Below are 13,281 nucleotides of genomic sequence, written 5' to 3'. Positions count from 1 at the left end.
TGCACCTGCGGCAGTTAATTGTGAATCAGACCCTGGTATGGGTTCAGACATGGGTTTAGGGGCACTTCTATGTTTGCCTGATCCAGAAGACAACTAGATCCTCCCAACAGCCCTGAGTGATCTTTCGTCTGCATTACATAGCACCTTTGGAAGGAGCTATGCATGCATCCAATGCACATCTGAATTCCACAGCCCAGGAACATGGAGGCTTTGTCCATAGCGGTCCCTTATTCATCCAAGGGCAGAAGGGAGACATTGGGAGACCAGCACAAAATATCCAGTTCTCACTGATAACTTCCGGGTATCAGCATAATGCTGATTCACACATGCATGCTAATGACTCATTGACTCAAGTGACAATGGGCTGCATGTGCAAGTCATCAATGAAACCACTACATATGCGACTTTCATATCATCCCCTGTCCTATGAAACACAGTCATTGTCAATGCAGATGGATCACACATTTGGCTGAAAATCATCAAGCACTGAATGAGGGGCCATGGACTGGTTCGTGCAGACATGTTCCTCCCTAGATAATCAAGTGGACCTTTGTGTGCATAAGTGAGGCATCACAAATCTAACACCACAGACAGAACATTCATATCACTTCACTCCCAATGCTGCCCAGTGCAGTCAGGCCAATCAGCGACCTGTCATCAAGCATATAGTAATCTCTAGAGCAGGGAACCTGTGGCCCTCCAGATGCTATTGAACTGCAACTCCCATTGTCCCTGATCAATGGCCATACTGGATGGGGCTGATCCAAGTTGGAGATCCACAACATCTGGAGGGCCACAGGTTTTCCGTTTTTTCCACAATCCATGATGGAGACTCATATGTGCACCAGCCCCCAAATGACTGGCCACTGAGCGTGACTTCATATGGAAGCCATTGGCTCAAGGGTCTTATATCCACAGATGCCGGTAATCACATTAGTCATCCAGTGATGAATGTGCATGTGTAAAACATCCCCCACGTCTTAAGGTAGGGGCAGGGAACTTGTGGTTCTCCAGATGTTGTTGGTCTCCAATGCCCATCAGCCCCAGCCAGCATGACCAATGGTCAGGAACGATGGAAGATGTAGTTCAACAACATCTGGAAGCCAGTAGGTTTCCCTGTCTAATGGAAAGAAAACATTCAGTGGAGAAAGCAAGCAAATGAACAGAGACCAATATTGAAGACACTCAAATCCATTTTGAAAGTTTGTAGGGACTTAGAGAGATGTGGGGGCAACATGGCTTCTTGACCTACCTAGGAGTTCTATACTTACAATAACCCCCGGGTAATAACCTCCAACAGTCACATTTTGGGTTCTTGTCGTAGCAGCGAGACCAACCGTAAGAATTAACAGAGACACAATGAGAAGAGTCACCGTTACGTAGAGGGAATTTCTTTTTCTTCTATTGAAAGACCCTAAAACACACACACACATACAAAAATGTGCTAATTCCATCTGCGCTGAGTAGCAAAGTATACTGGCTCCTACATGCATCATATTCTGACTCAGTTCTTTGGTGGCATCATAAGGTACCATGCAGAAACATAGGAAGCTGACTTATACAAGGTCAGACCATCTGTCCACTTCTGGGATGGGGAACCTTTCTTGGCCCAGTGGGCCAGATTTTTATCTCCCCCACCCTTGACCTGACAGTCATCGGACATCATTATGAGTTCAGGTGATGGGCAGCAGTGTGGTCCTGCCCACCTGTCAAAGCTGGCTCACGGGGGAGATACTGCTCAAGCAGGGTTGACTTCTCTGCACATCAGCTGATGCACGGGGAGTTCAATCTGGCTTTCTGCTAGATGCTAGCCCAATGCTGTCGGTTCTGACTGGCAGCAGCTCTCCAGGGTCTCTAGTGAAGGCCCTTCCCATTACCTGCAACCTGGTCCTTTTAACTGGAGATGCCAGTTGGGGCCTTCTGCATCCAAAGCATGTGTTCCAACACTTAAATTTAAACAAATAATTAGAATACAGTGGAGACTGCAAGGAACAATGTTTCCTTACAACACTGCTAACTTGAATAGAACTCTAGTTTTAATAGAGTTGTTCTCGGAAACAAATGTTGGTTGCCGCCCAATGATCCGGTGGACTACGACATTCTCCCACAAAAACCCTACTGAAATCAGCGGGAGCGATGGAGAAGGACAGTGCACAGCTCTCATTTACCCTCAACTAGACTATCACCTAAGCCAGAGGTAGCCCATGTGGTGCCCTCCAGATGCTATTGGACTACAAGTTCCCATAATCCCTAACCATTCATCAGAGCTTGGAAAGGTTACTTTTTTTGAACTACAACTCCCATCAGCCCAATCCAGTGGCCATGCTGGCTGGGGCTGATGGGAGTTGTAGTTTTAAAAAGTAACCTTTCCAAGCTCTGCCATTGACCATGCTCACTGGGGCTGATGGGCGCTGGAGTCCAACAACATCTGGAGGCCACCATGTTGGCTTCCCCTGAGCTAAGCATTCAAAACCCAAGAAGAAAACATGCAACAGAAAATACAGAGCAGGCCTGCCCAACCTTCTTTAAATCGAGTCCATGTGATGAGTACCAAAGACAGGGTCCTTTCTGTGGTGGCACCATGGGAGATCTATCAAGCCCACCCCTCTTCCTGCATTGAAATGCATATTGAAAGTGGGTTTAAAAAAAATACCAATTTTTAAAAAGCATGCAATCATATGTTTAACCCAACTTATTCATTTTGCTTTAATGCGGGGTTCTTTTTCCAATCTGGACTTCACTGCTTGTATTTTACTGTTTCATTATTTTAACTGTTCAACCAACTTGGGTTTGTTTTTATTTATTTGTTTAAAAAGTCAGGATATAAATATGTAAAATAAATTCAAAACGTGAGACCCATCAAACCAAACGGAGGTCGCTAACCATGCATTAAGGCTGGGGTAGATAACCTCAGGCCTGGGGACCCAAATATGGCCCTCTGGGTCTATCTGGCTCTCAGGACTCTTCTCAGCAGACAGCTGCTCCCTGGGCCACACCCTTCAGTGGCCCTCCTCCACACCTGGCTGGAAGGTGCTCTTGAGCCACTTGCCTGGATGGAGGGAGGAGTGTGCAGAAACCTCTGGCTTCTGTGTACAAAGTTAAGAATTGCACCTGTTGCGCTATCTGCTGTTTTGCCTGTGGCCCTGCCCAGGAAATTGCCCACAAGGGAAAGTGGCCTTCCAGCTGATTCCTGCATCAGGCCCTGCCACATGTGCTGGACAGCACCTCTGTGTTTGTAACACCTAGCAAGCAACCAAAAGGGGCACTGGAGGCTAGTCCACTAGGGTGAGTGGGACGCTGCTTCACCAACCTCTGCCTACCGTCAGCCAGCCCTCACCTGCCTGCCTTCTTATTTATATCCAGCCCAGGGGGTGGCACTGACTGTCACCTGCCTCCTCCTTCATCTCACTGTTGCCAGTGTACAACTCTGCAGGAGGAGGTGAGGGGCAACACTACAATGAGCTGGCTCTGCCTGTAACTGGCTCTGGCTCTATCTACCATTGGCCCCTCTGTGCTTCGCCCTACCAGTTCCAACGGGCACCAGCCACCACTGAAAATGGGAGGACGATTGCACCCCTGGTGGCTGACACACTGACATGTCTGCTGCAGTGGCCCAAAAACCGCAGGAGGAGTGAGTGCTTCTGAGCCGAGGTCCTGCTTCCGGGCTTCTCCTATGCAATGTTGGCCACTGTGAGAACAGGATGCTGGACTAGATGGGCCACTGGCCTGATCCAGCAGGCTCTTCTTAAGTTCTTAAGTTGTGTTGATCAGCTCTTGATTCCCCGCAACCAAACCTCTTTTGCTTCATGTTATTGAACCAACTGGTCCCCCTCCATGCACTCAGCGTCCACTGATAATTCTTGGGCGTTATCTGACAAATTGTTGCCAAGATGTAAAAACAGCAGGAGAAGCAGGAAGCTTTTCCTTCTCTCAAAAGAGCCTCCTTTGTCAGGTTTGGCCCTCTTAATGACAATCCCAATATAATGATGTCGAGCAGCAGTATTAGAGGCAATTTTAATTTGAATTAATAGTGGTAAAATGGTATTCTAGCTGAGAAAATCTAGAAATGCCTAAAGTGATAAAACATCATTTCTGCAGTGCAGTCCAGCTTTCGAGTTAAGCTTTAGAAATGTAGGAAGTATTTGTGTTACAATGTTTTCCTTTTCCTGTGTTAAAAGTATGTCAATATTTCACTTTAGCATTCATTCTTGAAATGGCAATAAGTATTAGCAATATGTTTGGTTTTGTTCCCTTGTTTTCTTTTGTTAAAGTATTTTTGGACTTCTACTACTACTACTACTTCTACTAAAGGTTGTCACCAACTCAGCCATTGCGCAAGCAGAATTACTTCTGCTTGTAGAACAGAATTTTCCCTCACTCTCCTCCTCCCATGACACCCTTGGGTTCCCCCAACCCTCCACAGCAGCTTTTGGGATAGTGGGGTGTGTGTGTATGGGAGAAGTTCTGTAATGCAAACAGAAGTTCTTTCACTTGTGCAAAGACTTAGTTAGATTCAACTCTATATATAACGAAGAGTGGACCTCTTCCAGGTTTAAACCAAGGCACTTCCAAGAGTTTAACTAAGACGCAAGCTGGCTAGAGTACAGCATTCATCTGATTCCAGCATAAAAACAGACAAACCTCACATCACCTTCATGGCATTCAATAGCTTCTCAAGGACGCTTTGTAGAATACCAAGCAACAGTGTATGTTCAGTGTTCAGCAGAAGCAAGTGTAGTTTATAACCCGCCAGATTCAATATTGTTCACCAAGTAGGGTGGATAATCAATATTTTAAAATCCAGTTTTTAAAAAGGATGTTTGGTTAAGCGCCTCTTTTAAAAGATTGTTTTTCTAAAAAAACAAAACTGAAGTTAATATAAAAAGGTTAATGTCTGTGCTCATGATCTCTTAAAAGTGAATCCCTGGCCCTCTATAAAATATATTGAGTTAAAGTCTGTTGTTCTAAGTAAAAGAACACACCAGGGGCAAAGAACAAAAAATGAAGTATGACTTTTGCAGTGATGTGGTTCCTGCAGAAAAGTTTGAATCTGAAAAAAATCTGCTGCCCTATACAGATGGCAACCTAGATTAGCATGTTGATTTGGTTCACATTTAGTAAGCAAAACTTTGTTGCTGTTTTTAAAAAGGATGCCATGTTAATTTTCCATGCTATATACAAATTTTAAACATTTTCAACTAGTAAAAACTAATAGAACACAAATATTTGAGAAAGAATTCAAAGTGCAAATCCAAAGCCTGACTTGGAAATTATTTGTATTAAGATACTTGTAAACCTTTTAATGTGCGATAACTCAAAAGCATACACTTCCTTTATATCACGGAGGTGTTAACATATTGATTTTAACATGCTTGAAGAGCTGTGCATTTTTGAAATTGCTTCCTATAAAATATCTTGGAGCAATTTCACAATAAAAACACCAAAATTAAAGCAATTTCACATATAAAAATAATGTCAAAACCAATACAGATATGACTGGGATAAAAATATCCACTTAAAAGGCTTGCTGGAAAAGAAATGACTTCAATAAGCCCCAAAATGACAATAGAGACAGCACCTGTCTGATACGGAATGGGAAGGAGTTCCAAAGGGCTTATGTGCTTTCTAGAGAAAGACACCTACAAACAGTTCATTACAACTTTGATTTTAGATTTGTCTAGTACAGTATCCACACCAGTTGCCCAACGACATGTAATAAATTTTTCATTGATCATCCAAATACTGCCAAATCTCAGTTTAATAAACCCAAGAGACAGACACAAATGCTCTGTTCTTCCCTTTGTGTGAGCAGGGAAACAAGCCAAGAAGTTAACTATAACTTCCCAATATGTCCAGGCCAGGAAACTATGGTCTCAGAACAGGAAAACATGTTTTAAAGTTGGTGTCCCTATCCTGGCTTGTTTGTAAGCCATTAACCAAGAGGCTTATTCCTATCTCAGCTTATTAAGCAGAGATTTGATTGTTTCTGTACGACCATTATGCTACTTATTAATTTTATGAAACGCTGAATTTGTACAAGTGGAGACGTATCTTTGGAAAAATAAGTCAGTGGAATGTGTTCCAACCCACACAACTGCATGTTTGAGGTCAAACATTTTACAGATGACAAAATAGGTCATGTATATAGCACTGATGGTTGGCAAACTATGAATATTGAACCTGTCAGCCAAAGAACATAGACTACTTCCCATTTCATGGAGAAGTTATGTTTTGTCCAGTAACTATCAGCCTTTGCCTCTGGAAAATTCCAGGCACTACGTATCCTGTTCTGTGGCGTTTTAATGCTCACGGGGGAATCACTTAACGCCTTGGGAAGTCAACACAAGGCAAGTAAAGTCTAACCCAGTTGAACAAGCCAAGTCACAATAGACAAGATCACATCAAGCAGCTGCTCACAAGTACTCTTGCATAGAAAGCTAATAAAAACAGGACCATGGTTAGCTCCAAGTGAGCCCTGCTAACTGATCTTTTCTCTCATGAAAACAGCATTAGACAGCTGCTGTCCAGCAGGGAGCTATACCAAACTGGAGGCTTATGTAGGGAGGTGGCTTGTTCCACCTCCCTAGAGCTGGCTGAGTTATTAAAGGACCATCACTTGATTTTACCATCTTTAATGTTTGCAAGGCTGGGGAGCTGGAGGTACTGCAGGGGACTCATTCTCTTGAATCTGAAAATGATGACAGAGCTGTGTCCTCCAGCTGGGAGGGACGCAAAGAAGGTGCTGATGGTTGTCTACCAGAGGATGAGGTTGTCCTCATCCTCTTCAGTGGTCACCACAGCACACACCAAGGTTCTGGGGTTGGGGCTCATAGCATGAATGCCACAATCCTAAAGAAACTTACTGAGGAGTTAGCCCCATTGAGCTCAGTGGAACTTAACCTCTAAGTAAGCATGTTTAGGACTGCACCATTCATTTCCCAGTAAGTGATCTTGCTTAGTGTTCTTGCATATGTACAAAGAAACCAAAACAGAGACCCTAATGTTCATAGTTGCTCCCCTGCCTATAATTTTGTGATATTCAAAAGCCGTGTGGGCTCCAGGACAAGAGATGTGGTGTCATGCTGCTTAGTAGAACAAAGGCTTTATTTAGTTGTAATTATTTTTTAAACAACCGTACATCTCTGAATTGGACATTTTGAAAGTGAGCTGAAATCTACCTTTCCTCTTAGCGATTTCAATAATGATCCAGTCAATCCACCTTGCCACCAATGGATTGAGAAACATGTTGTTTTGCCAGACAGGAAAGGCAAAATCAGGGGAATTGTCAAGAATTTGGCAGGCCACTAATTATAATGAGCAGGCTGTATTCAGCTTCAAGAGTCATAAGTGGATTGCACCTGCTTTACAGAATTCCGACCCCTTGTTCAATGCAGGAAATTCAGAGCTAGAACAACCACAAGGGATGGCTGCTCATGTTTGAAAATCTCCAGTGAGGCACAGTCCACCAGCCCTCTAGATCAGGGGTGAGGAACTTTTTTCAGCCTGAGGGTCACATTTCCTTCTAGGAAACCTTTTGGGGGCAGGTACATGCCAGTGATGGGCGGGGCCAGAGGCAAAAGTGGGCAAAGTAACTGATATTAACTTACTCGCACACTCCTCTGAATCTCACATCCAGGCGAGCAAGAAGCATGATCAGAGTTCAAGGACACTTTCCAGCCAGGTGGGTGCAAAGAAGGGCATGAATTCATAGCATGAATGCCGCAATCCTAAGGAAGCTTACTGAGGAGCTAGCCCCATTGAGAGGGGTGTGTGGGCTGAAGAGAGTCCTGAGGGCCAGACAGAGAGGGTTGGAGGGCCGAATTTGGTCCTTGGCCCGGAGGTTCCCCATCTCAGCTTCATCACTGAATTGCTCTTGCCATCAAAACATTTCTCCTAATATTAACAGAAAATCTACTCTGGTGTAACTTGAGCCCATTAGATCTAGACCTGCCCCCTACATAAGGGAAGCCTGCTGGGTCAGACCAGTGGCCCATCTGGTCCAGCATCCTGTTCTCACAGTGGCCCACCAGATGCCCTAGGGAAGCCTGCAAGCAGGACTCGAGCACAAGAGCCCTCTCCCCTCTTGGGTTTCCCAGCAACTGGCATTCAGAAGCAGACTGCCATCATAAGCCACTGATAGCTTTCTCCTCCATGAATTTATCTAATCCTCTTTTAAAGCCATCCCAAGTTGGTGGCTGTCACTGCCTCTTGTGGGAGCAAATCCCATAGTTTTACTATGCACTGTGTGAAGAAGTGCTTTCTTTTTGTCTGTCCTGAATCTTCCATCATTCAGCTTCATTGGATGTCCGCTTGTTCTTGCGTTATGAGGGAGAAAAAACTATCCTCTATCCGCTTTCTCCATGCCAGGCATGATGTTATTAAAAGCCTCGAATGCTGCAGCCTTTCCTCACAGGCAAGTGGCTCCATCCCCTTGATCATTTTGGTTGCCCTTTTCTGAAAACAGACCACATTTAGCTCAGTACTGTCTACACGGACTGGCAGTGGCTCTCCAGGGTTTCCGGCAGGCAACATTTCCAGCCCTACCTGGAGATACTTGGGAATGAAACGGGGACCATCTGCATACAAGGCAGATGGTCCCATCACTGAACTTCAGTCTTTCCCCTCTGAGGCAGCAGAAACAGTGTTTCCCTGGGGGGGGGGATTTCAAATCAGCACCCTCCTGAGAGTATTACTGGCTACACAACAGAGGTCCCATAGTTCATGAAGGCCCCATGAATTCACACTACTTCCAGCTCAGGCCTCAATTGCACCGAATCATACCACTTTAATAAGTCATGGCTTCTCCCAAAGCATCCTGGGAACTGTGCCGCCCTGGGCTCCTACTGGGAAGAAGGGCAGGATATGCATTTTAATTTTAATAATACTAATACTAACAATAAGAAGAAGTTCCCAGGCTATGGTCTGAAGGCACATGAGGCCAGCACCATGCTGAAGCTAAGCAGGGTCAGGTCTGGTCAGTGCCTGGATGGGAGACCTCCTGGGAATCACATGTATGTAAGCCGCCTTAGGTTTCTATGATGACAAGAAAGGTGGGATATAAATGTAATAAATAAATAAGTTTGTTAAGGGTGCTGAGAATTGTGAGGCAACCCCTGCTCTGCTTATAGAAGTACACTTCTCAGAGGAAAAGGGGTCTCCTAATAACTCTCAGCACCCTTAATAAACTAGTTCCCAGAATTCCTCGAGGAAAGCCATAGCTGTTTAAAGTGGTACGATGCTACTTTACATGTATAGTGCAGATGGGGCCTAAAGGTAAAGGTGAAGATGTCCCCGCACGTGTAGTACGAGTCATTTCCGACTCTTAGGGTGACGTCTTGCGTCCTTTACTAGGCAGACCATATATATGGGGTGGGATTGCCAGTTCCTTCCCCGGCCTTTCTTTACCCCCCCAGCATATGCCGGGTACTCATTTTACCGACCACGGATGGATGGAAGGCTGAGTGGACCTCGACCCCTTTTACCGGAGATTCGACTTCCTCCTTCTGTTGGAATTGAACTCCGGCCGTGAGCAGAGCTTCGGCTGCATTACCGCCACTTACCACTCTGCGCCACGGAGGAAACCTAAATCACACTACAAAGTACCAGATAATCTGCCACAGTCTCTCTTAAAGAATGCACTCAACTCCCTACCCAGTTTCATATCCTAAACCTTCAAATCATCAAAAGTGTTTCAAGGAACATCTCCTGCATCAGTTAAGCTGCATGTGCATGGCATGGCACAGGTTTCAAAGCTCATATGAAAATACTTTGCATTTCACAAGAACACAACCTGGATCAGGCCAAGGTGCCTTTCGTCCAGTATCTAAGTACTTGGTGCAGTGATCACACCAATTGTCCTTCAGAGGTATTACCTCGGGAGGTGGAGGGCTCTCCAACACTGGAGGCACTCAAGAGGCAGCTGGACAGCCACCTGTCGGGGATGCTTTAACTTGGATTCCTGCACTGAACAGGGGGCTGGACTCAATGGCCGTATAGGCCCCTTCCAACCCTACAATTCCATAATTTGTGGTGAAGTTAATGTGGAGATGCTGCTCTTTGAGAAAAGGGGCACAAATTCATACACACTTCCAAGCAGCAAGTTGTTCCTTGCAAGCTCCAACAGGCAACCCACGGCAAGAAAACCCTCGTTCAGTGTATTTGGTAAGACAGAACAGGAGGAGGAACACAGCCAGATGTTCATCCCACCCTGAAAGAAAACTGCCTCCATACGGTCCAGGTGTGGGGAACCTTTGGCCCTCCAGATGTTGCTGAACTACTACTACCATCAGTCCCAGCAAACATGACCAAGGGCCAGGGATGATGGGAGTTGTGATTCAGCAACATCTGGGCCAGACGTTTCCCCCCACCTGTTACAGCTGAGCAGGCGACATGATGGGGATTAATTCAACTGACCCTGAGTTGCAGCCTATTTGATATACTAATATCTAATAAGGCTTCTTTCTTTTGCTTTTTCTCCTTTTCTTCTTTTAAAATCTTCTTTCTGCAACATGTCTGGCCTGTCCACAGGGCTGACGTCAGGGGTTGGCATTGTTGGGCATCTGCTGAAGCCAACACCTCAGCAGAGGCCTGGCTGCTGTTCCCTGGATCTCTCCTTCCCAGCTCTGCACCAACCCTTCCTTGCCGCCGCCGCTTGTTCTCCTGCCCCTCTCCATGTATGCAAACAATTACAACAACAAATGATCAGGCCCCTAGCTCAGTGGTTAGAGCATCTGCTTTGCATGCAGAAGGTCCCAAATTCAATCCCTGGCATCTCCAGGTAGGGTTGGGATAGTCCTTTGTCTAAAATCCTGGACAGCCTCTTCCAGTCAGTGTAGACAAGACTGAGCTAGGTGGACCAATGGTCTGATTCAGTACAAGTCTCTGCTTGCCTGCTCTTTCTGGACAGTGATGCCAAACGGGTTCAGAGGGAGGGGACAAGTCAATGGGCTGTGACGGCGATGGCAGGGAAACAGATTCACTCAGTCCCCCCCCAAATCCGGAGCCCACACTGCTTGTCCAATTTAAGGAGCTGTCCAGTCCTGCCCAATGGCAAGTTTTCTGAATTCAGACGCTTGCTATACTGAATATTATTTCCACATCTTATTGCACCAAGATACATCTGAGAAGGGGAGCCGGTGGCCCTCCAGATGTTGCTGAACTCCAGCTCCCATCAGCCCCAGTCAGCGTGCCCAGGGGTCAGGAGTCAGACCACTGGTCCATCTAGCCACTGTGGTCTATGCCGGCTTTTCTCAACCTGGTGCCTTCTAGACGTTGTGGAGCGCAGCTCCCATCAGTCTCAGCCAGCACAGGTTGGGGAAGGCAGGTCTACACTCGCCGTCGGCGGCTCTCCATGGTTTAAGGCCAGAGTTTTTCCCAGCCCTCCCTTCACAGCAAGGACTGTGAACCTAAGGACCTTCTGCACAGAATGCACAGGCTCTACTGCTGAGCGACATCCCTCCTGAATGGAGCAACCTGCCTTATATTGGTCCATCTAGCTCAGCACTGCTGACACTGATCGGCAGCAGCTCTCCAGGGTTTCAGGCAAGGGGACATTCCCAGTCCTCCTTGGAGATGCTGGGAACTGAGCCTGGGGCCCTTCTGCATGCAAAGTGTGTGCTCTACCACTGAGCTCTGGGCAGGGCAGACTGAGGGCAGACTGGGCCCTCAGCGGCAGCACAGCACGCTGACACGCTAACATGGGAAGTGGCATGGCCGGGCCTATTTTAAGCCCATGCTGGCAGGGGAAGCGATGTGGCCTAAGAGGTTGGCTCCTGCTCCACGATCCATGCCAGCATTGTGTCACGGCAGGCACGGTCCATGACCCGATGCTAGCATGGATAGTGGAGTGAGAGCTACATCTACCCATCCCCAGCAGCAGGGGCCCCTCTGAGCCACAGGGGCCCTCAGCCAGCGCCCAATTTGGCCACCCTCCTGTGCTGGCTCTGGCTCTGGGCTTTCCCTTAGAAATAATTGAAAGGTTCCAGGCCTCATGACTCTGAATAAAGGGCTGGCATAAATCAAACTATGCAAAATCTTATTTTACATGCGGCCCCAGACAGCAGGCATTGGGGAAGGATGGTCTACACTGGCTGGCAACAACTCTCCAGAGCTTCAGAAAAGGTTTTTTTTACTAGCCCTACTGGGGGGGGGGCTGAACCTGGGCCTTTCTGCAGGCCAAGCAGGCGTTCTACCACTGGGCTACGGCCCTTCCCCCCTAAAGAAGGCTTGTTGCTGCTGGGCCATCACATCCCCCTCACCCGACAATAAGGCAACTTAGGCTCTCTAGTCCCGTAATAAGACAAGGCAACCCAGTCAGTGAAAGAGGCCAGGAGCTCCATGGCCTCTGGGAAAAAGGGCCCCCAATGTTTTCAATGAAGGCTCCCCAATAGTGATAAGCTCTTAAGTTTCTAGCCGTCCCATTTAAAAAAAAAAAAAAAAGCAGTGGCGATTTTAAATAGAAACGGACCCGGAGCTTCTCTGCCATTCAGGCATGCAGAAAACAACGGACTCGCCTTTCACCCGGCCCTCCTCCACTCACGCTGCAAGCTTTTCTGGCCTGGAGCTGCACTGCGAGCGTTGGGGCGGGATGGTGTGGGGTAGGTGGGTGGGAGGACACCCCAAAGGGCCTAATAATACCTTACGGGTGGGGAAGGGGGGTCTTCCTTCCCTGCCTCCGATTTCGCGAAAAGGACCCCAGGCCTGTGCGCAGATACACCCGCAGTTGCCCCCGGGGCCCGCGCGCTCCCGCCCCTTCCCTACATCCCCTCCTCCTCCCTGCAGGCAGCGACGAAGAAGCGGCTCACCCACGGAGTCCGAGAGGGGGATCGCGCTAGAGCGCGGCTGCGTCAAGGCCTGGTGCATGGTGGCGACGCGGCTTCTCCTGCGCCTGGGGGGCTTCGACGCACGGGGTCCGGCCGCTGCTACCGGCCGCGGCGCATCCTCCTGCCCCGTTCCAGGCTCATGCCCCGGGCAGCAGCAGCTCCCTCCAGCCACCAGAGCCGGCCTTGGGCACCTGTGCGAGCCGGGCACGACCCTACCAGCCCCGCTCCCTGCAGAAACAAGGGGAGGGAGAAGGGCTTCCTTCCCTCCTGGCACGGCGCGCTCGGGCGCAGGCGGTTTTGCCACGCCCGCCGTCCGAGCGCCCGCTGGCCCACCCCGTTGATCTGCGAAGCGCTGTTGGATGCGCTGCTTAACTTCCAAGCGGGCGTTTGCCGCAGAGGGAAGCGCAGAAAGCAAGGGGAAGACTGGAGAAATCAGGAGATCGTTATTTGTTTAGAAAAC

At 47.8% G+C, this 13,281-nt stretch overlaps 1 protein-coding gene across 3 annotated transcripts in view; it reads right to left on the bottom strand.

Moving 5' to 3' along the window:
• TMEM255A (transmembrane protein 255A) overlaps positions 1 to 13,155 on the bottom strand; it is a 39,787-nt gene extending 26,632 nt beyond the window's left edge. For all 3 annotated transcript variants that reach the window (XM_061598682.1, XM_061598683.1, XM_061598684.1), the window contains exons 1-2: positions 12,804 to 13,155; positions 1,272 to 1,414 (exon numbers count right to left, since the gene is read on the bottom strand). In XM_061598682.1, coding sequence (XP_061454666.1) covers positions 1,272 to 1,414; positions 12,804 to 12,861 — 201 coding nt within the window. In that variant the 5' untranslated portion in view covers positions 12,862 to 13,155. The remainder of the gene's footprint in view (positions 1 to 1,271; positions 1,415 to 12,803) is intronic.
• Positions 13,156 to 13,281: the final 126 nt, after the last annotated feature.

This window comes from Rhineura floridana, chromosome 16, assembly GCF_030035675.1.
Source record: "Rhineura floridana isolate rRhiFlo1 chromosome 16, rRhiFlo1.hap2, whole genome shotgun sequence".
Lineage (NCBI taxonomy): Eukaryota > Metazoa > Chordata > Lepidosauria > Squamata > Rhineuridae > Rhineura > Rhineura floridana.
Note: the sequence above shows the minus strand (reverse complement) of the source record. Positions and strands in the feature narration are given on the sequence as shown.